At 36.5% G+C, this 27,703-nt stretch overlaps 1 protein-coding gene across 1 annotated transcript in view; it reads left to right on the top strand.

The window, feature by feature from the left end:
* The window catches only part of afg2a (AAA ATPase AFG2A), a 137,501-nt gene that overhangs the window by 16,052 nt on the left and 93,746 nt on the right, over positions 1-27,703 (top strand). Inside the window, exons 10-14 of the mRNA XM_066719843.1 lie at positions 3,707-3,861; positions 5,635-5,844; positions 9,263-9,316; positions 10,161-10,240; positions 15,106-15,232. Of these exons, the coding sequence (XP_066575940.1) occupies positions 3,707-3,861; positions 5,635-5,844; positions 9,263-9,316; positions 10,161-10,240; positions 15,106-15,232 (626 nt within the window). The remainder of the gene's footprint in view (positions 1-3,706; positions 3,862-5,634; positions 5,845-9,262; positions 9,317-10,160; positions 10,241-15,105; positions 15,233-27,703) is intronic.

Consider the following 27,703-nt stretch of genomic DNA (forward strand, 5'->3'; position numbering starts at 1 on the left):
TGGTTTCTGAAGAGTATTGATGTGGGGCTCCAGGGAGAGCGCAAGGCCTGAGCTGGAACACATTGACCTTGTGCTTGGCTGCGGTATTAATTGTGTTTTTTAAAGTCTCGGTCAGATCCTGAAAAATATAAACAGGATACAGGCTTGTCTGATTGTAAATCCTTCTTGTCTGCTTTAACCCTCACTCTTTCTTTTTTTTTTGAAGGAAGCCTCTGGCCTGATTTTTAAGTGCTATTCACAATGTCCTGAAATCATGATGCAGGTTGTTCTTTGGCAGTATCCTTGACTTCTTGTGCAATTAGAGTAATTAAGTAGATGGATAGCGCTGTACTTGAACAGCCAAGATGCGCTTGGTAGGCTTTTCTTACTTTAATGTTAACACTTTTGTCTCTGCCTTTTAAGATTTAGATTGTATTTGGCAATTGCTTGGTGTTGGTTTCTTCTCTGTTTTAGGACTTTTTTTTTTAACATCTGCATATCCTTATGGAAAATAAAATCCAATCAGTGGTGGAATTTGCCATATTTTCTCCGCTTTTTCAGGCCTACTTAAACTAGGTGTCTTCAAAGAGATAGGTATGTGGAAGTTTCCAAGTTGCATTGTTTCAGCGTCATGGTTTAATGGATAAAACCGGTCATGTAGTCAGTATTTATTTCTCTGCCTTGAACATGCCCATCTTTTATGTGGTTATCTTCTATGTCTTTTTTCATCTCTTGTCATCCATTCGTTAGCTTCTGTTCCTCTTGCTGTATGTCCGGCCCTTTGCCATTTTAACATTTTCACTCTTTCAATGATGTCACATAGTTTTGTTTGTTCTCAGATCCATTCATTTCATATCCTGTTGTTGGGCAGGCAGGAGGCGAGCCTGGAGAGCGAGTGTTTGTGAAAGAGAATTTAACTTGAAAAGGATTACGGAACTTGGACTTGACTATTGATTATGGATTTCGGATTGGACTTATTGTAGTGTTTTTATTATTAGTCACATGCTTGGGTAGGCTTAATTAAGAGTTAGGCTTTTGGTTTGTGCACAGAGCACTGTTAACACACTAATTCCCCCACATCCCCTACTACATGTTTCTTGAATTCTGCCTGAGAGCCCCAACAATGCTGGACCTACCCCTCCCACTGTCACAATATATATAGAATATAATGTATATCTGCTGCTGGATGAAGGTCTCCCCAAATCCCCAAGATGTTTCCACTTGCTTCGATCTTCTTCTCTTTTCCATGTCACACCTGTAAAGTTAATAATATTTATATAGTGGCACCATTGGGGGTACACATAGTACTGGGGCTCTGAAAGGCTGGGATCAGGAAAACAACAGGCAAGTGGGTAGTTCACAGTGCTTGAAAGTAAGTAGACAGACAGAAACCAAACAAAGCTAAACACATAGATGTGTCCCTCCATAAAACATAACGAATTCAATCAACATGAACAACACACACACACACACACACACACACACACACACACACACACACACACACACAGAAATCAATCCAATCCATAATCCAGTTTGTCATCCAAGTTCCAATCCAAAGTGTGATACCATAATTCTCTTTAACCCCATTCACACTGAAACAATTGCCTGCAATTTGCCGCCATTTTGTTGCCGGCAAGGTCTGTGTGAATGGGTTATTGCTGGCAAATCGTTGCCGGCAATTTTCGGACAAGGGTTCTAGTCTAATTGCCGGCAATTTGCCAGCAACGTGTCTGTGTGAATGGAGCAGGAAAATCTTTGCCGGCAAATTCAGTGTCAAGTCCTTGCGTGTCGATGCAGTTCGTCACCGAACTGACGTAACCAATCAGAATACGGGTGCATTTTTTCGACCACAACACAAAGGTTAAGCCATCTTTGACCAAGAAGTTGTGACTGTAACGAGAAAAGGATCATGTTGTTAGAAATGGCGGAGGTTGAAAATAATATAGTCGCAGCAATTCTGAGTGTTATTGATGAACCAACAGGTTGGCGTATGTAATGCTAACTGTTGTCTTATATGTCAGAAGTTATATACAAATAAATCTTGCAAAATATATTATCTCTATACAGGCAAACGTGTTACCCCCTCACACTGGGTTTGTTTCAAATGAAATCAGTGCTGCTGTTCACACTTGTGTACGAACTGCTCAGTTCGTAACTCTGGTTTGTTTTCGTGATCAAATCATATTGCAATAATCAAGTGACCTCGGTTCTTTTTGTATTAATAAAACACTGTATATTTACATTTGACATGATTAGTGCATATAAGAAATGGCAGCATAAGGCATACAATAACACATACATATGACAGCAATAAAGTTTCTACATGCAGTAGTCTAGCACATTTGACAGTCTCCTTCTGATACAACCAAATAATACGTGGGTGTGTTCACATTGTGCAGGATGTGTGCAGATCTGACCAGCAAAGCCATTCAGTTTCACAATCTGACGATTTCCTGTATCATCAATATCTGTATCAATATTTAAACACACTGTATACAGTTATTGAACACAACGATATGCTGCTTTGTTTGTGAATAGTATAATCAGTTCACATTGCGCTGCCGAATGGTGATTGTTTTGCCTATATAAAAATATACAATAACACAGTGTGACGTCCCCTAAATATCCATCTAGGAATATGTTACTGCTATAGCCATAACTGTAAACACATCGTGCTTCCTTACATAATACATTAAATGAAGGGTTTTTATAGCAATTGTTTTTTTCTGACACTTATTTTCTCACACAAACAAAAGCACAAATAAGGCGCAAAATGATTGAAAAATGACTCGCTCACACGCATCATCTTTAGATAAAATTTTACACTCTGATGGATTAACTTTAATTTGCATTATATTCCATTTAGAAAAAAATGAGAGAAATGCCTTTGGAAAACTGGAAACTGGCAAAACAGGGAAATGATCGCACTTGTACAAACACGTCCAGAATATGGGTCGGTCTCTCCTCTCCGGATCCACGGGCTTCTGTAGCGTCTCGGTCCCATGGGCACAGCGCTCTTGCCGGCAGTCTGTTTTCTGTGTGAATGGGTCCTTGCCGGCAATTTTCCAGCATTCATAGCCAGTGTGAATGGGGTGCAACAGGAAAAAAGATGGCAAACATTGCCGGCAATATTCCGACATTTCCGTGTGAATGGCGCTTTTGTCACTATTCTCTCGCTGTCACTTTAAAAAAATATATGTATATGTCACATTTTTAATTTACTCAATAAAATGTTCCTTCTTCAAAGAGACCAGTGAATTGTGTTATGAAACAATTTGGTTTCCCCTTATGTATCCCTTGAGTTTAAGTGTGTTACTTCTTAAAACATTTTGTAAATTTGCTAGTTAAGGGAAAAGCTGCTACAGTTAATATTAAAGTTATTCAGTCCTTAAGGTGGTTTATGCAACTGCCCAAACTATTATAAGCATGTGTCCATTATCATTCTTCTGTCCTGGTATTCTGGCAGCTATTGCAAAACATTGTTACTAAAATGAATCCTTGGAATATGGAATGGGATCTTTCAAGAAACAACAAAAACATCTGGGAATGCTCTTCAGAGGGGGCCAGTGGAATCATGCTGTCTGTTGGTAGCTGTGAAAAATAAGCACTTCTCAAGTTTCCTCTGCCCAGTCCTACCTTTTTTAAATGGCTAATTTAATGACTTTGCCTTTGCATGATTTTAAAGTCATTGTGTTGTATTTAAAGACAATCTCTCTGTTGACAGGACTGCATGCATTGCGTCGAGCATTAGGCAAAGACACTCAGCTTTCAGACAGCCAGGTGATGGGATCTGTAGAAGTCAATCTCATGGACTTCCAGCGGGCCTTCAATGATGTCAAACCCAGTGCCATGAGGGAAGTTGCCATTGATGTCCCTAAAGTGAGTGAATTATGCCAGTTTAAGTTGCACTCCTGGAAGCAGGATTATAGACACCTAACTGTGCTTCTTCTTTCATATTAATTAGGGAAACAATAACTGCAGAGCCTAAGCTGTTTTTAAAGAGAGAGTTGTGAAGAGGTTAATATTTTGGTGGAGCATTTTCCTGAGTTGTTTGGTTGTTTGGAGTTTGCACATGCAAGACATAACATACAGGAAGACCATCGCATCAGCTTTGTTTTAATTTAAAACAGATCCAATGATATTGGTTTCTGCCAATAATGCTAAATTTCCTTTGCTGTATTGAGATCACCCTACATTTTCCGAAATGTGGCCAGATGCTTTAAACAAAGAAGGGCTTCAGTTACTATACACAGCTGAAGGGGCAGCCACTAAGGTGGACTTGATTATATCCACATGAGGAAAAACATTTGTTTCCAATTCATTTACATAGAATTGTTATAGTAAAACTGGACAAGATGTAATCTTGAAATCTTAAAAACTGGAAATCATTTTTTTTTCCATTGAAAATGTACAAAATTCTACAACTGAGCCACAATAACATACAATCAAATTACTACTAAATCATGTGACAAATAAAAGCAATCTGAGTTCAGAAACTCTACTCTTGTTGACTATTGGAATATAAAAGAAAACCTAAAACTCAGTTAGCTTTCTCTAGAACATTATCCATGTACGTTCACCTTGTTGATGAAAATCCTTTTCCCCTACATTGTGTCTTTTCATGAAAAATAAAATCCATAAAACGTTTCAGATGCACATCTGCGCACCTGTTTTGGCCCTTCCATCTGGGCGATTGATTTACAACATGCAGGTATTGGCAGAGATTGCAGAAACCATTTCACTCTGGAAATGCAGAAGCCTGCTGTCTTTTTCTAAAATGTTTAATATGTGGTATTCACAGTATGTGGACATAAGCCAATTTTCCATTAGGTACTTTATTAGCTGGAGACAACCCATGGCGGGCTGGGATGTGTTATTTTCAGAAACTGAATTGATTAAATGAAAGAAGCCCATTATATGAAACTGATTTCCACAGCCTTATTTCTTCAACGTGTGTGCTACCTTTGCTATCTCAAACTATGGTGATCAGAAAATAATATGTTGGCTAACTTGTAATAGATGAACTACCACAGATTTAGCCTATGCACTGATGTCTTTCTGTTAGCCAAATATATCCTTTCAAATGGACAATCTTGGCTCACTCTTAATAAATATGCATTATTATTGTTATATATATTTTTTTATCATTTTATTATTCTTTTAAAGGCAATGTTCTTTAAAAGTTTCAATTAATTAGCAATTGTTTACTGCACTAACGTTTTCCAGGGTGTCAAAAGTTCAGAAATGCAATCACTGCCTTCTTTTAGTATGCAGAGTCTTCGTGGCTGACAGCAAAATACACAGGCAACGTGATATTCTGTAACAGCCAAAGCTCCTAACAGAAAGGCCCGCTAAGATCTCTCTGTGAGGTATACATATTTGCTGATGTGAGATTCTCCATTGAAGAGCCTCTAACTTGACAGGAAGCAGCCGTTAACCCGCAGTGTTTTCCAGAAGCTCCAATTAAATATCTTTGGGGTTGTAAACTTCTAAATACATAGTAGCTACCATGATATTATTTGTTCACTATTTAATTTGTGTCTGATAACATCTGAATAAAAAGCTCTTTATAGGTGGTATTTCTTAGTAATAAAGTGGAAGCAAGAAAACAACTTGACTGAATTTTGTTTGGTGCTCTTTTTCATCAAACAGGTGTGCTGGTCAGATGTGGGTGGAATGGAAAATGTGAAGCTGAAGCTGAAACAGTCCGTGGAGTGGCCACTAAGGCACCCAGAGTCCTTCAAACGGATGGGCATCCAGCCTCCAAAGGGCATCCTCTTATACGGCCCCCCTGGCTGTTCCAAGACCATGATAGCAAAAGCCTTGGCAAACGAGAGCAAACTCAACTTCCTGGCAATAAAGGTACAGCTATCTGTGGGTATAGGAGAGAGACTTGTATCATATGTCTTTCTCTGTGCATTTTAAATGAATATCAATACCACATCCTTGTCCTATCTTGAGGAAACATATATGCGGTAGGCAGTGGGCAGTACAAGAAAATTATGTTATGTGAACCATTTTAAAAAAATGAGACATTCTTTATGATGGATAATGCCTTTTTCTGCTGTTAGGGAAAGGTACACTTTATAAACTGTTTTTTTTTTAAGTAAGAGTGCCAGAGTGCCAGAGTGCCACTTCTTTTTATCTTGTCCTCATTGTTTCCTGTCCTGTCTGGGATTCAGGGTATTGTTTTTCCTTTGTCTGATTGTGAAGGAAGACAGAAGTAAGTCTAAAGGAAAAAATACATACAAGTGATTTTATGTCTAGTAAGAAGAAAGGAAAGTAAATGCTGTATTCAAACAATAAAGTACCGTGTTGAAGCTGGTGTACCTGGGGATACAGATTAAATTGAGCAGTCTTCAGCATGACAAAGTGGAATAAGCACTCTTGACATTTCGGTGCTGTTTGGTTGACTTGTACTTGGTACAAAGCTGTTGGCTGCTCTCCATTCATACAACTGCTTTCCTCTCCCTGGGCTGTGCACTTCCTGGGGCACCCTGGGGCACACCCTGACGCAAACCTCAAGGACTGCTCACTTGACATCTGCTGACCTTTTGTTTGTCTTCTCCATACATCACCCTGAGATATTTTCCAGCAGAAAGTTCCTGCACAACTCCCACTCAGCCGCAGCAGTAGCACGTTAAAGGAGATTAATTGGTTCTGGAATTGTTGACTGGTTCTGTGCTATTTGAACACTGACATATAGTTCTGTGGGAATACTTGATAGGTTCGTGATAGAAATAGTCAACAAGTCCTTATTAGATTTAGGCCAGGTTCAACTGTTGTAATCAGGGAGTAACCTCACTGAAAGCCCTGTACTGAGATTCAGCCTTGACACACACAGTGTTGTGAGAGGTTTTTGTTCAATTCTGACAAAATTCTGTTTGTTATGGTTGTTGTCCTGCTTAAAGTCATTTTGAGAAACTCTGATCTATGTAACAGATACTATTGGTTATCTGAAGGTATTCTATTCATTTTGGCAGGTGTGTCTTGGTCATTCAGGTTTTAGAATAATTATAAAGTAATGTTCAGCCACTCTTTTTATATACTTATGTAAATGGATTTTAAATATTTAATCAAATGTAGCTTAGATTAATAAATGTATAAGCCCATATCAAGTCTCATTTAATAGGTTTCTCTTTCAGTTATCAAGGCAGTACCATTTTATTCTCCAGGACACGAAGGACCTTTTCCATCCCTGTTGCTTTAACGGTTGTGCCATATCATAGACAGATCTTTCCAAGAAGCAGTAGGGAAATGGATCGTGATGCCTGTAAGCAAGCTTTAATGAGAGTATCCTTAAATGTTCGTCCCCCTTGAAGCCATTAGAAGAGACAAAGAAGCTGTTATTTCAGTGTTGTCTGCCTTGAAGGCAGTTAGGCCCCAGAAGACGACTGTAGCGAGGAAAACACATGGTTGTCGAGCTGATGTTTATCTGCCTTGAAGGGAACAAGGTTCGAGACTATTCTCCTGTTGTAGATATTCATCTTTTCTCTTGTAGGTTTCTTTGCAATTACTTTTGTTTTTCTTCAATGATTTTTCTTTAATCATAGAAAGATATTTTGGCCAGATTTCAGTAGTTCCTCGGAATGGGTTTTCTGGTCTCTTGTGGTTTGTTTGTAGTTCTTCTTTTTTTTCTTTCTTTTTTTTAAATTAACTTTGCCAACCCAGAGCAAAATCAACGCTTGCCTCAGTGTTTCCTGACCTATAGCTGAGTTCCCCCAATGAAAGCTGAGCACTTATTTTTGTGTTTTGAGTTGATCAATAGTAAATCCCACTCATTTGCTTCTCTGTATTACTTGTTCCTTAACATTGCAGTTGGGAAATTAATTCAGTCCGCTATGTATTGTAAAGAAACGTAGCAGGTTCCTGAAAAATGCCAAACTTATTAAGTAGATTGGGTTCCTTTTTATCGGTTTTAAGTCAAAAATACAAATTGCATACACTTTTTGTGTTTTAGAGGATATTTTATGTTGCTGGTAAAGATTTACAATGTTTGGAATATAGGTGTCAACGAAAAGATTTATATGGAATTGATACAATACAGGACTAATATTACAGTGTAGGATTGCCCTTAAAATAGCTGTGAACACCTTGCTGTCGATTTGATGAAACGTTATTACTATCTACGATTCCTAATGGTTTTTTCTGCACCATTAATTGCAGTGCTTTCTGTCCTGAAGAATGGCACAGGGGTTTCTGTTGGGAGAACACAATTGAAGGATACTCTTTCAGGAATATCTCCCTCTTCCTACACTGTTCAGGGAATATTTGCTACAGCACTGCTAACAGCTATCATCTTCAAATACTAGTTTTCTAAAAAGCTCATGTGAAAGTTGAGTACGTTTAGTACTTAGATGTATACACTTAAGATGCTCAGAATACTTAATCTCATACATGTATCCAAAAAGGTTAATAATATAATGCCCTATAATATAATTGTCCAGATGTATGCACAGGAGTAGCATGGCTTGATATGACGTTCTCAAGACAAACACATTTAAATATTTATAAATCATTCCACACCCTTAAACATGAGAAATATGAGGAATAACCAAGAATAGACCTAATAAAGAATTTGTGGGCGTGGGGGTAGGACTGATATGGACTTTAAAGGAATCTGAGTTAAGAGGTGTTAAGAGTTTGTTTTGCTTCTAAACAATGTGATTATCCATAGTTAAAGACAGTTTCATTAACATTAAACAGAAAGGCATAATGAGCCTTGGATGTTTCCAGTTTGCATTTGGAATTTTTTAATGGCAGCAATAAATTGCATCTTATGGTAAGAGCCAAAACATGCCTGTCTCTGCTCAGTGTAATTCAGTGTGATGTGAAGCTCTCCACAGCCAATGCATGAAATCTGTTTTTTAGTCTGAGTAAGATTGTCATAATTCGTGAATTCTAGACTTCCATATTTGTCTGCAAAAGACTATGTTCGCATTGTCACTGAGACTAAAGTTCATAATGAATTTCAAAGATTAGCAGTTGGTCGCAAAATAAATGATTTATACAACTCAACCCCTTCCTTTTTTTAAGGTGCAGAAAATGGATGTATTTGACAGTCTTAGAAAGAACGTTATAATGTGAATGGTTCTGTATTGCACGCTATTGATATTGTAAAAACAGTTTTGAACTAAGCATAATTGTAAGCTTTATGAGGTCAGTTGTTTGCAATTATACGGTTGGGGAAAAAACCATTTATGCTCCGTGAAAATAAAGAATGTGCAACATTTTTTTATTGGATAATCTGTGAACATCCCATCTTTTTTCTTTCTTTTAGGGTCCTGAATTGCTGAGTAAATATGTGGGGGAATCTGAGAGAGCAGTCCGAGAAGTAAGTTGATAAAAATGTAATATTTATTCATCAGAAGATGTTTACAGAGAGAGAAACGTTTGAGAACATGCACTGGTTCCTGAGGCCCACCCGGCCTGAGGGAAGGAAAGCTGAACTGCAACTTCTTGAAAATACTAAAGCTATCTTCATTACATCTTCAATGAAACAGGAATGTGACAACCAAACTTGCTGATTGAAATATTATCTTTTCCCTTAAACTAATGTGACACACGAAAGGTCTGCTTTATTTCTTTATTCACAAGGTACTTGTCCCTTTTTAATAATCCCTGTCCCTCAGCATGTGTGGTAAACATGCTTTCTGTATAACTTGCAGAATTAGAGATGGGTATAGATGATGCATCTAGTTCTTTGTATATGATTCAAAACGCATTTTGATATGGCAACAATCCTAGCTGTCCGGGATGTGCGACGGGGGACAGGTGTGGCGCAATCCACTGCCCCTTTTCATTACCCTGCCCTTTTTTCTGAAGTGCCCCATTTGTCCCGACGCCCCCCTGCCCCCTATTTTGGGTAGACTGCCAACTCAAGAGTAAATTCATAGTATTAATTATTTTTTGTTAATGAAAAACTTGATGACATTCTATCAATATATTGACCTAAAAGGTTACTTTTTAAATACTTCCTTGTCTGTTTTGTTTCATTAACATCAGTTATAGCAGTCACCTTATTTATTTATTTTTAATTGTTTTGGAAATAATAACTTGCAAGTATTTCCAATAGAGTTGGTGTGCAGATTCTGCTTTGACAGATATAAAATGTATGAAAATAAGAATATCTTGATTAAAATTCGTATTGTAAAAATGTCCCCCCCCTACAATTTCAGGTGTTCAGGAAAGCGAGGGCTGTGGCCCCATCCATTGTGTTCTTCGATGAGATCGATGCCCTTGCAGTTGAAAGGGGAAGGTAATTATTTTCTGTCACAAGTCTGAGACTCAGGGTAGTTTGCCTGGTAAAATAATGAATAGCTGGCTTCGAGCTGATTGTATCAAAGTAAGTCCAAACATATCTTGCCATTGTTTTCCAACAAAGACGTATGGAATGCTTTACTGCTTTAGAGTTAAACAATCCAGTTGAAACAAACAAAAAACAAAAACACTTTTTGTACTGAGGAGTTTCTGTGAGTAATCTATATATCAAAGTACCAGCGATATCTTAAAGTAACAGGTCTGTGAACAGACAAATGATAATTCAAGTGAAAATATGTTCAATTTCTTGTGTGGTTTTCCTCCGTTCTTCTTCCTTTGGTTTTTACAGAACCACTGTTGTTAGATACAATGCATAAAATGGTCATGAAGTCTATTGAGGCCTTCTGCTTTATAGTACTGTATTCTTAATGTCTTTATTCAGCTAATATTGCATATAGAGAATTGAACAATAAATACTATTAATTGTTTTATATGCAATGCGTTTTAATTTAGTGGAATAGCAGTGTTTTCTGCTAGTTGTGCAATCGGATGTCATATGGAACATCTGTGATAGGGGGCTTGAAAGATGGAGGATGATGTGCACAAGTGTTTCATTGTGCAATCAGAACCAGATGGGAAGTTAAATATGAAGCATAGTTCCCATTAAACTCAACTGAAACTAAATGGTGTGGGAACGCAGACAAGACAGATATTACAATCTCCTTGTTTTTCAAGACGATTTAGCATGGGTGGAATGTGCAGATGCAGGGTGAATTTCTTTAACTGTTTAAGGCAAAGGTCTTCAACTCTGGTCCTTGAGGAGGTTTTTCTATGGCCAGGGTTAAACCAGAACCCCTGTCGATTGGAAGTTCCAAGCATGTCATTAGATGATGGCTTGCTTTATGCCAAAGGCTTTTTTTTTTGGTGTATCCAATGAATAGCCACCATCAAGTATCGGTTTTGGAATGTACAACTTGCAGGTAAGTCCAAGTTCTGTTTAATCCGGGCCTGGGTCCCCTGAAGATCACTTGATGAGTCAATCTGGGAGAATGGTTCAGTGTGATCAATAGTTCAGTTATGCAATTAAGAGTGAAAACCAAGGGCCTAAAGGACCAGAGCTGGGACCCTGTTCTAGATCTGACATCTTTCATATAAATGTGAAAGATCGGAAACCTTTACAAAACCCAAATGAGATGATTGCAAGCTGGGAATTTCAGTCTTTAAGATGTTATTTATTTATTGGTATAGCTTCCATGTCAAAATATCAACACATTTTTGCATGTTTGAAGATCATCATAGCTAAAATCTGTTTTTTGATGTGATGGGAATTGTTTGTTTTTGCTCTCCACTTTCTTCCAGCAGTAACTTCTTTGTCAGATGTACCTAATCATCACAGTGTCAAATAAGTGCCTTTTTACCCATATAAAAATGCATTATACAGCCTTGTGGAACCTCTCTGATGTACTTGACGTAGGAGGACATGTCTATAGATCCTCTTTTTGGGAAATATCTATAAAAAGCAACATGGACTAATGTGGAATTAACACTTGTAAAGCCAAAATGGAAATGGATGAATGTGTGTAGCACTGACAATTAAAATAAAAAGATCTTGAAAGAAACTGACAGAGAGCAGGTTTAAAACTACATTTAGAAAGAGAGTCTTGTGTCATAATGTAGAATAACAGATCATGGTGTAATATAGTACTCTTTACTTGTACAGTAATTGTGCAACAATCTGCTGAATCTTAAGCTTTGAAGTGAGAAATATATCTTGGTTTGTTTAGTTACTATTTTATATGAAAATCACATTTAGATATTACTGTTTGAAAGGAAATGATTGAAATATTATTTTACTGTAGGGATATGAATCCATCTAATTAAGTTTTCTAACTTAAGGCAGCCGTGGTGATCTGAATTTTGTCCCTCTTTTTGTCATAAAATGTAACGCTGTTCATAAGGCATTACCTAGTGGGAAACATTGACATTAAATTATTATGACTAATTAATTTTTCTGTATTTAATTTTAAAATAATAATAATAATAATAAATATTTAAACTCTTAATGGTTAAAAAAAATGTTTGGGGTGAAAAATATTTGAGGAAAAATGAATAGAATTTTATTTTTAAGAAATGCAGAAAATGTATTTTCCCTTTTGCCCTCTAGTGGTAGTTGTAAGAAATTGTTTAATACACATACAGATTATTCCTAGGTGTCTGAGCCTTTCTAAAAGTACATACACAGTACACAGAAACTCAGTAATTACTGGTCATCAATAAGGATAAAAAAGTTAAATTAATCTTTTCTCACATTTACTGTTTTGGTTATCCATTTACAAATCTTAATGATTCAGTTTTACTTTCTCGACCAGCGTCTTTTTTTTAAACAACCAATTTCTTGAATGTATAGTAGACTGTATAGTTTAGTACAGAGGACAACCTTGATTTGTACCCCATGTGTTGTCTTAATTTACTCTGCCTCATTATAGTTTATGACAAAAAGCTTTTACCTGTCTTCTTAAGCCTGATGCATTTGAAAAAGTCACCTGTAAAACTGAGCATGAACACTGAGACACTAGAACCGTAAAACCAGCTCGTACTCTAGGGAACTTATACATTCAATTATATGTGCTTTTGGAATTAGAGAAGAGGTGTTTTTTTGTAATTTTTATTAGATCGTAAATGTATCCTGTCTAGCCTAATAAACTTTGACCTACCCAAGAACATAACCGCGGCTTAATTTATTGTCGGAATTCACCTTCTGCTTATAACTGCGGTATAGTTTTGATTGACTATCAACCAGTTCTATGGGTTGTTTGAAAATCTATTGATTGTGCTCACCACGCACATAAAACACCACGTGGTTTAGCTACGAAACAACAGCACCTCACACTCTGGAGTCGGAAACAAAAAGAACTTGATTTAAAAAAAAAAAAAAAAACAATGTGTGGATTGACCGACTAAATACAATTATCTAAACCTAATTTCTTGTCTAAAAATGACTTTCTCATGGAAGGCAAAAACTCAGTGACAGTTATTTCTTTTCATGGCTCAGTCTGTGGGAAGATGTGTACCATTTCCTGCTGCTTGTGGAGGAGAGTTTGAATACCATGGAAAACCTTGAACTGCCAAGCTGTATTTCACCGGAATTAGTGAGCAGAGGAAATAAAGCAGTGTGACAGTTAATTACTATCATGGCTGCCGAATTGAAAAGATGGAGTTGGCAGGTGTGCCTTGCTGACAGTTTTCCTCTGTGAAGCCCTGACAGAATGTCAGAGTCAATAAAAGCCTACAGACGAAGTGAACAGCGTGACTCTTGACTGGCTGTGGGAGTGTACTGGCAATACCTTTGGTATTTTAGGAACTCTTACCTCACTGCTCTCTTGAAACCAGTACGTCCTCACCTTCATTTAGGAAAACAGGAAAAAGGATGAAAAACAATGACGCACAGCGCAATTTTAGAAGGTGGTCACCATATGACAGGAAAGGACTGTTTAAATCAATATGATCCTCTTGCGCTTTCACCTTTATTTACATTTAAAATGCTTCCCTGTAATTAAGTTGTTTCTAAAAGATGTTTTATGAAATGAGAAGTGTAAGTACTCATTTTAACTTGCCTCAGTTAAAGTTAACTACCTAATATCAACTCCTTAGTATCAATAATAACGGTGCCAGAAGGGTGCACCCGTCACACAATGACAAAAACCTTTGAACTCCAAAATGAGATATGCATTAACTGCTCTTTTCCATCTGTGAACTCTCCATGTTTATTATAAGAAAATGAATGGGAAACTATTATTAGTGATAAAACGCCTTGTCAGATGATTGCATGTGAATTGTTTTTATTAATATAGTGATTGCTATGTTTTGGCTGTGTTTATTGTGTTTGGCACAGTCCATATTCCAGCCTATAGTCTTTTAAATGCTTAATCAAATGAATCCGTACATTTTCATAAGCACTATCAAACCATGTGCTCTCTCCATCTTTCCTTTCTGGTAAGAAACTAAAATATTTTGCTTATGTAATTATAAAAGCTATAATTTGCATAGTAGCAGGTTGCCTATTAAGTCTGAACATTTTTAGTGTACAATTAAAAAGGCATCTGTGCAGAGTCTTAGTTCCAGGTGGTTTATGGAGCGGTGAGGTCTAGAAAATTGAGGATGGAACATTTTCTGTGCCCTGTATTCCCGGGCATGAATGAAGCACAGCAGATCATTAACAAGCTGGAAAACGTGGGACAGTGTGGGGATGCTTGGAAAATAGTAGCTGGCTGATGCATTTTTGCTAACCTCTCTTGGTCAGGAACGTGACCCAAGTATTCTCGCTGATTCAAACAGATTTTTCAAGGCATGTCGGCAAAACAAGAGTGAAATGATATCTGGGGAGTTACACTCCTTCCTAGACAATGGGTTTTGTGCTGATGTGCTAGATAAGATGTGTAATTTCAGATCCCTGGCACCAATGCGGCTCTATAATGAAGGTGTGTGCTCCTTTTGGCGCTGAAGAAGCTCAATAATATAGCTGAAGCCAGCATTACACCTGATAGGCGATCTAACTAGACTGTGTGAATGTAGAGGGAAGCCAAATAGATATCTACATCACTACATACATAAAACAAAGGACTTATGGGAAGATATTGCTTTCCAGTTTTACCTTTTTGTAACCCTTAGGTGTTTGCTCTTGTATACTTATGTATTTAGAAGTTTGATGTGATTTAGCATCTAATTATTTTGACATTGTATTTGTTTTCATGTTATATGCTATATGAGCGCCCTCTCTATTTAAGCAGTGAAATAATAGTTTTATTGGGCATGGACTGCCATCCCCCGCTATGTTTCCTCTGTAATGCTGTGTGTTGTCGTCAGATCCTCAGGTTCGAGTGGCGTTGCTGACCGGGTGCTGGCACAGCTGCTGACGGAAATGGACGGGATTGAGCAGCTCCAGGAGGTGACCGTCTTGGCAGCGACGAACCGTCCAGATATGATAGATAAGGTAGGGTCTGTTTCCACTCCTAATCTAGTTTCTCATCCATTCAGTTTTAATTACTGTTCCACTGCAGTGATTAAAGGCACATTTTTCCCTGTGAGACTTTTTTCTTAAGTATTAACAACAACTACACAATCTTATTTCATTTGTATTATTTTCTCCCCTTCATAATTCAGAATTTACCTGTTCAGAGTTATTGTAGAGCCATATTGTAACTGCTGACTCAACTGTTATAATACACTATTCAACTCAGAATTCACACAATAAGTTAAAAAAAATTAAAATAAGGTTGAAAATGATACATTTGACAACAATAACAAAAATGACTGAAATAACAGCACAATAATACAGAGTCTGTATTAACACTTTAAAAACTGGTGTTCTACATCTCTCTTTTATATGTCATATCATAATATAGGAAATAATTATGCTATATTATTTTATGTACAGGCAGAACTTTTAAGCTACATTTCTGTAGCTTAAATAGGATAAGGCTACACAACAGGACAGGAAAATGTTCAAGATTTATTAGTATATATGTAATTTTCAGTGAGGTTCTTAAAATCTAAGGATTTCTATTTTAATACGTAAATCCTTTTCACAACCATACAAAACACAAACAAACCAGCAAAAACTCAACGAAAAGAGAAAAAGAAGTGTATATCTGTGAAACATTATTGTCCAGATTGTAACTGAGCTCAGTAGAAATTGCAGTGCACATGTGGAGGTGTGTCCTCTTGTGACTGTGGAACGCAGCAGTCTGTCGATGCCTGTGAATGACCATCAATCTACCATGTGAAGAAAACTGTGGCCAAGCTGTATGAAAACATTCCCTTTGTGCTGCCTTGGAGAATTGATATATCATGGCCTTATGCTTAATATCACTTCCTCTCAAATGGTATTTTAAGCCCTATTAACAAGTGTAGGCTGCCCTGGAAAAGAGTGTCAAAGCCCCAGGGATCTTTATGATTGTTTCAGCACAGGAAGTGAGCCTGGCAGCTGAGAAATCAGATTATTTTGCCCTCCCACAGGGCTCGATTTGAATGTCAAACACATTAGCTGTGATGTTAAACACAAGCTGCTGAATAGAGTGTCGCATTAGGGACTGGGCCGGCACCCTGGGGTTTCCAGCAGTCATCGTGCCTTGCTGGACTAAAGGGCCTGCCTCTCCGAATGAGGCATTTACATAAGAATGGCAGGATATGATTAGACAAATGAAGATTAATGAGATGTTTTGGTGTCAATTAACTCATTGTTACTAGATTGATGATCTGCAGAGTTGTATTGCTGTTTATTTGAGTGGAGACGGCAGAAAGCCATCCTCTGTGTTAAGGGTAGGGAAAAGGCACACTAATGAAATGTTTTTGTAGAGATTTTCTCCAGGGGACTTCTAAATTACATTCTGAAAAATAAGTTTGTTTATGAGGTAAAGATCTTAATTGCTTGGTATGTGCATCTACTGAGAAAACAAAATGACAAATGAGGATTAATATAAATAATTACAGGAACAAAACCTTTGGAAAATATAAATGTGTGGGATGTTAATAGAGTCATCTCAGTGATGCGTGAGTAACCTCACTATTGCAATTTTGGTTTATAAACAAAATCAAGTGCATTAACTGGTAATACAACTTGACTAAATACAACATAGACAACAATTCTGTAATGTAGACATTTCAAAACACATTGGAAAAGCACACATTTTCCATACCCCATAAAGTACTGTGTTTTAGTTTAGGTCCATAAGTGTGTGTGATGCAGAATACCAAACCTGCTGGCTTTATGAGTTTACTTGAACTTTACACAATTTCAACCTTAGTTGTGTGTACATCTTTTCTCTGCTTTATGTACTGTCCATCCAATTCACTATTTACTGTTGCCTTTAACAGTTTTAGTAACACAAAATACTTAAACAGTTTGAACTAGAATATTTATTTGCCACAGGCCAAAACCATAATGTTTTTTCACATTGGCTTTATCGACCCAGTTTGGACCCGCCTGTGGGTGACATTCCCTCTTGTGTGACATCACACAGCAGAGTCGATAGTGGGTCGACCTCAGTCAAGGGAGAGCAAATGCATATTGCTGCTTCTATGCAGAGTCAAAAACACGTTTTATTTGTCATCACATTTTTTTAATGAGGCTCTTTATTAAAAGATAATTAGTCTGCTTTTGTGATTTCGTAAAATCATATGCTAAGCAAGCACATAACCACATTTCCATGTTTGTTGTTTTTGTTTATTTTCTTAGCGATGATTCCACTTTTTTAGTATGATCTGGCAATTCATCAAATCATTTTGACAACAATTAATTGAGATACTCTAATTGTTTGTACAGATAACAAGTTGAACACAGATGTATGCAGTTTAATGCAATTAAAATATTGGTTACACTGTATGACCAAATTGGGTTACCCCGATGTTCTAATGTCATACTCAAACAATGGCCTATTAATACCCACGAATACCCACAGGCAATACTGAACATGTAGCTGGTTAATTATTTTGCCAACACCCTCTTCTGATATTTATCCTTGTTTTGCTTTAGCACATATTTTCTCCCAGATAGAAATGCGGCTATTGATATCTCAAGATAGGAACTCTTAAGAAAATTGTATGTAAATCTGTAATGTCAGACTTGGCTATTCATAAAAAAAAAATGAAATGTCTATTGGCTCTTCACCATAAGTAATCAATACATCTGTTAAATTCAGTGCTCCTGCTTTAAGTCATGTGGTGTAACCACCAGGACACTGTTGTGTATCCCATTAGTCTGGTTACACCGAAGGTCATTTTCCATCTAAGGTAAATATAACAGAGAATTATTAGGCCACCTATGCAAAGCAATGACACATTCTATACCAGTCACATTTCTGTTGAGCTATTGATTTTAAAAATATGTATTTCTTATCCCAGTTACACCTAATGACATGCGGTGATTAACAAGGGTGTCTTTCAGACTTCCTCATATGCTGATGTCATAGGTCACACAGAGTCCTCAGGAAATATAGTCTAAAATGGCTGTTTGATGTTGTTTACACCGTAGGACATTGGAGGACATCCATTTTTTGGACAAAATGGTTTTGTAGTAAAAACCTCAATGTAAATTTGAATAATCATACAACATTTCTCAGTGTAACAAAAAACCATCAGACAAGTATGCCAATGTATTTAATGAATTGTTATATGCTGAGTTTGATCATTTCTGTATAACTTTATTTGCATGCATAAGCGTTTGGACAGTTACACCCAGTGACACTTTTACACCCAAAAGTGAAATATATGATGATAATTCAAGGTAAATACATGATTTTCTTGATAAATAAAAAATTGCAGATTTTTTTGATATATGGTACATTTTTATATGTATTTATTAGGTAGACATGATCATCTTTGGACTGCAAAATTGGCACGTCACGTCATCCTGCCCGGGAACATTTGATCTGATCCAGCACAGCATTTTTGCACTGCCATATTGAATCAGGATTGCCTTCTTAGGATGTATGTGATCCTAATCAAAAGTGGCAATGTAAATGTATCAACTGATAGGCAAGAGTATTGGCCAGTTGGATATTGTACAGACTTATGCAACGAGTCCTAATCATGTGTGAGAATGGGTACATAATGTCATGAGAAATTCCATAGGATAGGCCTATGTTTTCTTGGAGTTGTGCTGCAAAATACTCTCATTTAAATACCTTATTATCATACCATATCTTATTAGCACTCACAGCTGCACATACTCAAGGAATTCTGTCACCATGTTTAAGCTATCTATTTTTGGCCTCTCAGTCTGAATCATGTCCAAGGTTATGTTTATACTGCTTTGCTCATAAGGTTACATTATAATCCGGTTATGGTCTGGGCGGACCATATTAGTTTATTTGTTTATCCGTTTGTTTCTGTGTTCTTTCCTTCTTTCACTCTGTCAGTTTTGATTTAGTCTGGCTGTGTGTACAGGGTCATGAACGTGCATGATTTTGAAGATTGGAATGTTGTACCTTTTATTTTTTAACTTTTCTCTCTTATTTGAACATAGACAAAGCAACCTAAACCTTCATCGTATCAACCTCCACATTTAACTGTGGGAAATAGTGTGTATGCATCTATTAGGTCCATCCAGTTCTCATTCTACTCATGTTTGACATTTATGGGGCTGCTACTCTGCCCATGTCTCTTTTCCATTTCCTTTGATATGAGGAGATTGGATGTGAAATTGAAACTTCCTGTAAGCTCTGGTGGAGTTCTGGTGAAGAAAGGCTTAACCTTGAAATTTCAAGCATTCAGCTTTAATATTTCAGGTGTTTCCCTATTTTTAGTAAATGATTCAGCTACTTTAGTTTGCATACCTACCATTTCTTCTACATTTGTTGATTTTGGTCTGTATTCCTTTAAGATTTATTTTTCTTGCAATTTCTCTCAGAAAATACTATTTTATATGCTAAAAGAAGCAAAGGATAAACAATCAATGCATTTTCTCTTCCCCTGAAGCCATGCTAACTCCTAATTCAGTTTTATTAGGTAGAACTGACTGTCATATTTTCTTGTGAAATGGATAAACTTTTGCATATGCTAATGGTAGGATAAAATATAGAGGAGGCCAAATATTTTTTTAAATGTATTGCATTTCTTCTTAAACAATTATGTCTGTCTCAAACTCAATACATCATAAATTGCTATAAATTGTGTGCAGAGGCAGTAATTATTTATAATGTAAAAGAGAATGGAGGAGGCTTTTTCTTGCTTTTACTTTGTGCCACACCTCTTATATAAAGTCTTTTTAGGTGTTGTCTTACTGTCTCCTTTTGATTCAGTCACACTGACCTCAAAAATAATTTGATTTAGAGAATAATTATATGTTATTGAACATAAGGAAGTAGTCTTTCAAATGCCAAACAAAATTTGTCAAATCTTCATTATAATTGGAGGGGGCTGCCGGTGTTATTTTAGCTGAGGAAAATCCCTAGCATATATTCTAAATACATTATACATTCCCAATTAAGGATTATTATTACTGTAGTTCTGAGTATAAGACATTCCTGATCATGCTGGGCTGTTCTTTATTTATTGAGATGTTGTCAAACTGACTACAAATAATGTTTGCTAGTTTTCCTCCATGAATCCCAAACTTTCAAATAATCTCTTCCTGTTTTACTCCAGGAACTCTATAGAGTTTTTATGTTCTGTCACCTTTGTTCCTGACATATGGTTTTCTTGTAAACTTGGAATACATTCAACATTTCTATAATATTCTTATACAATAATCATTTGGGCAGCATTAACAGGTTAGTACCCAACTTAGCAAGTTGTGATGTTTTTCTTGTCTAAATCGTAATAATTAGGTTAAACAATTAAGATGGTTTTAATATGGATGTCCCTTCATTTTACATCTCCTTTAGCGCCATGGATAGTCAGCATTGGGATAACCCATTAATGGTAGAAACTGAAGTTAAATGCCAAAGAAATATATCCTATTGAAATGGATGATAAAGTGTGGAGTAACATAGTAGTTTATATATAGTTTTCCTATCTTTGTCTCCAGCATGTATTTGTAAAAATGTTACTTGAAATCTATTCCTAATTAAATAAACATGCATTACAAAATGATAGAAAATGCAGGTATGTTCATTATTTCAGCACTCCAGTTTTGAAAGATAATTTGTTCAAAGATATCTGTGGCTTCTCAGGGCAGGGCATGTGTTTTTCTGCTCTTATTTCTAGTTCATTCTATTCTATGGCATAACTCAGCCTTTGGTGATTGCTGTGGTAATTGTGACAATGTGACTTGCGTGTGTTGTCTTGGTAGAAATTACTTGGTATTTATTTTAATCTGCTGGCTTAATAATTACCGTTTCCTTAAGGAGGCAGTTTAAATCTGAAAACGTCTCTTTTCCTTTTAAACTGCCTTCCCAGTAATTTTTAATTTTCCACACATGATTGCAAAGTTGCGGAATCTGACCTTTTCGACCTTTATACTTAGAACTTTCTCAATAATCGTTTGGTGAGGAAAAAAAAAGAAAGAGTTCCTTACTAATTGCATACCTCCCTCTAGCCTTAAAGAGAGGAAGAAAGCATTGCAATGAAAAAATAAGTATGGAAAAAGAGTTGAGTATTTTTGTACTGTTTTCAAACTTATTTGTATCATTTTAAATATAACATTACATAATGTAATCAGTACAAATACATATTTAAAATGAATAGCTTACTTGCAATCTTGGATGTCATGTCAAAATGTTTCTCTTTTGCTAATTTATAAACCTGCTGGTATTTTGAAGAGAATGAACAAACAAACCAAATGAAGGGGATCCTTTAGATGAAGGCTCCACAGCAAATCAAAGCTTTCCAGCTTCTGTGTTTCTACTGCTCTTTTGCTTTGAAGATTAACTTTAGTTTAAATTGAAGTTCACACTGACTTAGCTTGAACTTCATCTTAAAATCTATTCTCAGAAAGTAATTTAAAACATGACACATTTATGCCAGCCTGTTATTTTTCACATGACCATTTTGGGGTACAGTATATTGGTTCACTGCCTTTTTTTCTTGCAAATTGAAAGATAACTAAGAAGAAGAAAGGTTACAAATGAGAGCATGGTTTATGAAGTTTACCAAAATATGGAATATTTGGAAACATTATGATATAATTAACTTTAATATTGACTTTCATCCTAACCTCAGAAGAGCACAGATCATCCTGTCAATTGGCTGTTTCTATATAAAACACTCCATTGGGCATCTTAAAGGCTTTTAAAGTGACATATGGTAAAAAGTATAGGTCTGTAAGACTAAAGGAAAGCTCAGTTACTGTAAACTTCAGCTGAAGTAACTTTATAACGGTACTGCAGTTACTTCAGTACCTACCTTTTACATCTTCCCTCTTCAGGATGTCTTTTAGATACCAAAAATGTATTTCCATAGTAAAACATGGCACATAACTTCTGCTACACCTGGCATTTTTGTTACATGGTTTCTGTATTGAAAGTGGAAAAAAATAAACGTTTTGCTTAATTTAAAAAAAAATCCATGTAAGTACTGTTCTGCGTTTCTAATAAATGACACACTTTAGCGAATTTAAAAGCTCTGTGAGGGAAAAATAGTAATTATTCACATTGAAACCATTTTTTCTTTTTTTTTTTTTCGCTTGTAAACAAAATAAGGCATAAATGCCTATTATTAGGATTCTGTCCATATGAACAGAGTGACAGTGGTTTGAAAATGCATTCTGCACAGGTTGGGAACTTAGCAGGTGTGTTTTAAAGTGTACCAGCCCACTCAATGTGTGATCAGAAACAGGCTGTAAATCATTTGTATTTCTAAGCCTGGAGGCCAATGTGCAATAACAAATGACAATGACAGATTTCTTCAACGGTTTCAATTTACTGTCCACCTGCAATAAAACACTTAATTTTTGTTCAAAAATGTTACCCACAAAAATGTAATCGGCTTCATTTTTTATTCTCGTGTTTAATTAAGAAAACACTTGAAATGATGTCAATCATCTAAATTAACAAATAATATTGTCAGTTTTTCATTAACCTTCACATGCACATTACTATCAGAACACTGACCCAGCTAAAAACAACATGTGTTTCATATTATATACTATTGTTAAGTGCTTGCTTGAAAACCTCTTAATGTAGTCCAGGACAAATATATATGTCCACCTGCACTAGCCCCTCAGCCCCGGCAGCCGCCACTACCCCCAGTAGGAGAGAGTGAGGCGTCCTCTTGGGAAGATGATGTGCTCTCTGTCTGGGCCTTTGACGCAGGGGGACTGGACGAGGAGTTGAGTAGGACAGACCCCAGTCAATTTTGTCCACTATGTCCACCTATATTGCCGAGATGGACCCACAAGACTTCTTCCATGCTAATATGCAGTGCAGGGTGTCAGAGACCCTCCTGCGCAGGGGTTGGCTGGCCTTTCTAGCTTACCTTGAAACCTAATAATTTTGATATTGTTTTCTTTGCAGACTAAACACAGTAAATTCAAACTAATGCAGGTTATGATGCTATGCATATGGGGGTATGAAAGACTAGAGAACAAGCAAGAAGTATGACAAAGCATGAGAACATGATTTACAAATGCTATCATTATGCTTAATGTATTGAATGGCTTCATTATGGATTCCCATAACACTTCTGCAGTGTGTTTCTGTGACACTATTTCTATAGGCCCAACCTTAGTTGGAAATGGAAATATCTGGTCTGTGTAACTTTGGGAGTTCCTTTCTTGAGACAAACTCTTCTCTTTTCCAAAGTGTTTTTATACAGGATTGTACCAATGAAAAGGCATAGATTTCTTAAAATCTATATTTTTAAATAAGCCATAAGAGATCAATTGTATTTGTTTGATTTGTTATTAAACAATTGTATTCATACATACATATTTTTTAGTTAAGGTTAATTCCTTAGCAAAGCAGTCATACATACTGAATGTGTTTGTTAATGAATTTCATTTTTATTACTTCCTAGAGGGCTATCAGTCAAGATTAAATCACTCATTTCAAAAAGTAATGAGTATTGTATGATTAAATTTGAACAGTTGGAATAATGCTTTATATTATTAAAGTATTAATTTTTCCTTTAGGTATTACAGGAGTTTGGTTCAGAGAGAATGCTCATTTTATTATTTATTTATTTATTTATTGGCAGACGCCCTTATTATAATCTTCTAAAATTTAAACACATTTAATATAAACAAATAATACATTGAAGTTAAATATTTGCTTAGAAGCAAAGAGAAGGGTTGCTAATGATCTTTGTTTTACTTCCAAACTGAAAGTCAAATTTTCCATGTCCCATTTCCTATTTTTATTAAAATGCACAAAATTGTGCCTGAGGGGCAGCTCTGTGTTGATCGTTTTTATGCAAATGAGGCAACTTTGTATTTTTTCACACCGGACACTGAATTTCTTCCATTTTTAATTTTCTGAAAAGCTTTGAAATGTCGTTATAGTGCCCATGATGCAAATTTTTACTTGCATTTATTTTACCAATATTTCTAAACTGTATGTCTTTTGCTGGTTTTTGACTGTGCACTGCTCTACCTTTGAATTGTAAGCATGCCATCTGTGAAAATAATTTATCAACATACTGTACAAAACACTACAGTTGTATTGTGTATAATTGTTCCTAAGGTTTCTTTCTGAAACACATTTTATATCATTCAGATATTACTTGCTGCTTTGCACCTAAATACAGTTAGGTCCATAAATATTTGGACAATCACACCATTTTCATCATTTTTGCTTTATATGCCACCACAATGGATTTGAAAGGTAGTGTAGACTTCCATCTTTAATTTGAGAGTAGTTACATCCAAATTGGGTGAATGGTGTAGGAATTACACCCATTTTTATATGTGGCCCCCCAATTATAGGGACTCAAAAGTATTTGGATAAATCATTAATTAAATTGTGAATTTCAATACTTGGTTGCAAATCCTTTCCAGTCAATGACTGCCTGAAGTCTGGAACCCATAGACATCAGCAGATGCTGGGTTTCTTCCCTGGTGATGCTCTGCCAGGCCTGCACTGCAGCTGCCTTTAGTTCCTGCTTGTTCTTGGGGCGTTTTGCCTTAGAAATCAAAACAAACCAATCCAAGAGATAGCAGAAACATTAGGTGTGGCCAAATCAACTATTTGGTACAAAGAATGCACTGGTGAGCTCAGGAACACCAAAAGGCCCGGAATAGCATGGAACACAACTGTGGTGGATGACAGACGAATTATTTCCCTGGTGAAGAAAAACCCCTTCACAACAGTTAGCCAGATCAAGAACACCCTCCAGGAGGTAGGCATATCTGTGTTAAAGTCAACACTCAAGATAAGACTTCACCAGAGTAAATACAGAGGGTTTACCACAAGATGGAAACAGGAAACAGGAAGACCAGATTCGAGTTTGCCAAAAAACATCTAAAGAACCCTGTACAGACAAAGATCAACTTGTACCAGAATGATGGGAAGAGAAGAGTATGGAGAAGGGAAGGAACTGCTCATGATCCGAAGCATACCACCTCATCTGTGAAGCATGTTATGGCATGGGCATGTATGGCTGCCAATGTAACTGGTTCCCTTATATTTATTGATGATGTGACTGCTGACAAAAGCAGCAGTATGAATTCTGAAGTGTTTAGGGCTATATTATCTGCTCAGATTCAGCCAAATGCTTCATAACTCATTGGATGGCGCTTCACTGTACAGATGGACAGTGACCCGAAGCATACTGCGAAAGCAACCCAAGACATTTTTTAAGGTGAAGAAGTTGAATGTTCTGCAATGGCCAAGTCAGTCACCTGACCTGAATCCAATTGAACAGCATTTCCCGTGCTGAAGACAAAACTGAAGCCAAATGCCCCAAGAACAAGCAGGAACTGAAGACAGCTGCAGTGCAGGCCTGGCAGAGCATCACCAGGGAAGAAACCCAGCATCTGGTGATGTCTATGGGTTCCAGACTTCAGGCAGTCATTGACTGCAAAGGATTTGCAACCAAGTATTGAAACTCACAATTTAATGAATTATTATGTTAGTTTGTCCCAATACTTTTGAGCCCATAAAATGGGGGGCACCACATATAAGTGTGTGTAATTCCTTCACCGTTCACCCAATTTGGATGTAACTACCCTTAAATCCATTGTGGTGGCATACAGTGCCAAAATGATTAAAATGGTGTCACTGTCCAAATATTTATGGACCTAACTGTACGTCAGCTGCTCATTACAGTTACTCTTCTTAATTGCAGCCTGGCTACTGCTTGTAACATGAGCTTTAGTGGTTCATTTTGCCTCTTACAGATCCTGAACTCCTACACTCTTTAGAGGAAATTAAATGTAGTTTATTCTTAAAAGTTGTAACTAGATTGATAGGACACAAATGGATGTACCATATTTACAGAGGAAAGTGCTTCATAATGGTTAAACAAACAGACCTGTCTGGAAATATAATTTGGGCAGATAAATGCTTTCTCAGGAGTACACCTCCAGAAGATGTGTTCAACATGAAGACATTATAAATACAGTTCTTTAGGGAAATTGTGAATCAGTTGAATCAGTTTAAAGGCTTAGTATTATGCTATTTTATTATTATTATTATTATTATTATTATTATTATTATTATTATTATTATTATTATTGTTATTATTATTAATGTTTGAAATGAGCTAAATCAGCTAATTAGATCTAGATCAGTGTATGGGATAAATTGTGTGATAATTAGTTTCCCTTACTTCAATTATATGTTGAATACTGCCCATACAATCATAATAGTGGATATACATGTAAATTAACCTGTTTTATTCTGCCTCTGTCATACAATTGCTCTTTAGAAAGTTTCAAACCCTTCCAAACGAGACGCATGGATTTGTATGCACTATTTATTGCTTGTGAACCCTTACAGATATTTTACTTTAAATACAAGCTGCATACTTAAAAAGTGTAATATGCACATGTAGACCATGTGTGCTCTTATAATTTAAATGATGTGTATGCTTAGAATGCTTTATTGTGGTAGCAGTATAGATCTTTAAAACTGCCTAGCTGTCTTTAATATCAGTATAAATAATATTATGTTATGTTAGTGCTGGGGTTTGTTATTTTTTCACACCTCTCTTTGCCTTTTCTTGGGTTTCTGCCTTTAAACACACGTGCAGTTGTCCGTAGAGATGATTCTGATAAAGCAGTGACTGGGCTGTGAAGTGATTGAGATGGATGAGAAGGCCTGGCCTATACCACCATGCTATTCCTCCCCAGACACAACCCTGGAGACACCGAGTCAGCGGACTGCAAACAAAAACAAACACTTCAAGCTACCTGCATCAACACAATTGTGCCCCCCAGCCCCCCACCCCTGCCCCCTGCCCTCACCCCTTTCATTTTCCTTACAGCTTGTTCAGTGGTGAGTTTTGAGAAGGGGGAAAAAAAAGAAACCTTCCCATTAAATGATAAGTACAGATATTACAGCTTTCACCATTAACAGCTCGGCTACTTAACTAAAGGGAACTAAAGCATTTAAATCTCAATTGTATTTCTTAAAATCATTTTGGAAAGGGATGTTTTCTCGGTTTATAGCTGAGCCAGCTGTGGAACATTAAGAATGCCAGTGTCTAGTGTTATTAAAGCCATGACAGCCTAGAGATTGAGCTCCAGTAAACATAACGCACGGGTCTATAATCCTGGTAGCTCAGATACAAGCTTATTATATCCACTGGACTTGAGCTAGCTTAATGTAGTTAATAAAGCCAGTGGGTTTTAAAACTTGGCACATATGCAAGTGATGATATTGCTATGAGCCAATGTTATATGCATACAGCAACACTTAATATTTAAGATTGAAAAAAGAAAGCTAATTTCTATTGAATTTAGAATAGTTGAAAGACTGGATAAAAATGTCTTAGCTTCTTAAGAACATAATTCTTTATTAATTAGTGCTATAACCATCCACCCTACATTTTAATTGTCCACATTTCCACATACTGAAGCACAGTT

Source organism: Amia ocellicauda, chromosome 13 (assembly GCF_036373705.1).
Source record: "Amia ocellicauda isolate fAmiCal2 chromosome 13, fAmiCal2.hap1, whole genome shotgun sequence".
In the NCBI taxonomy this organism is placed as follows: Eukaryota; Metazoa; Chordata; class Actinopteri; order Amiiformes; family Amiidae; genus Amia; species Amia ocellicauda.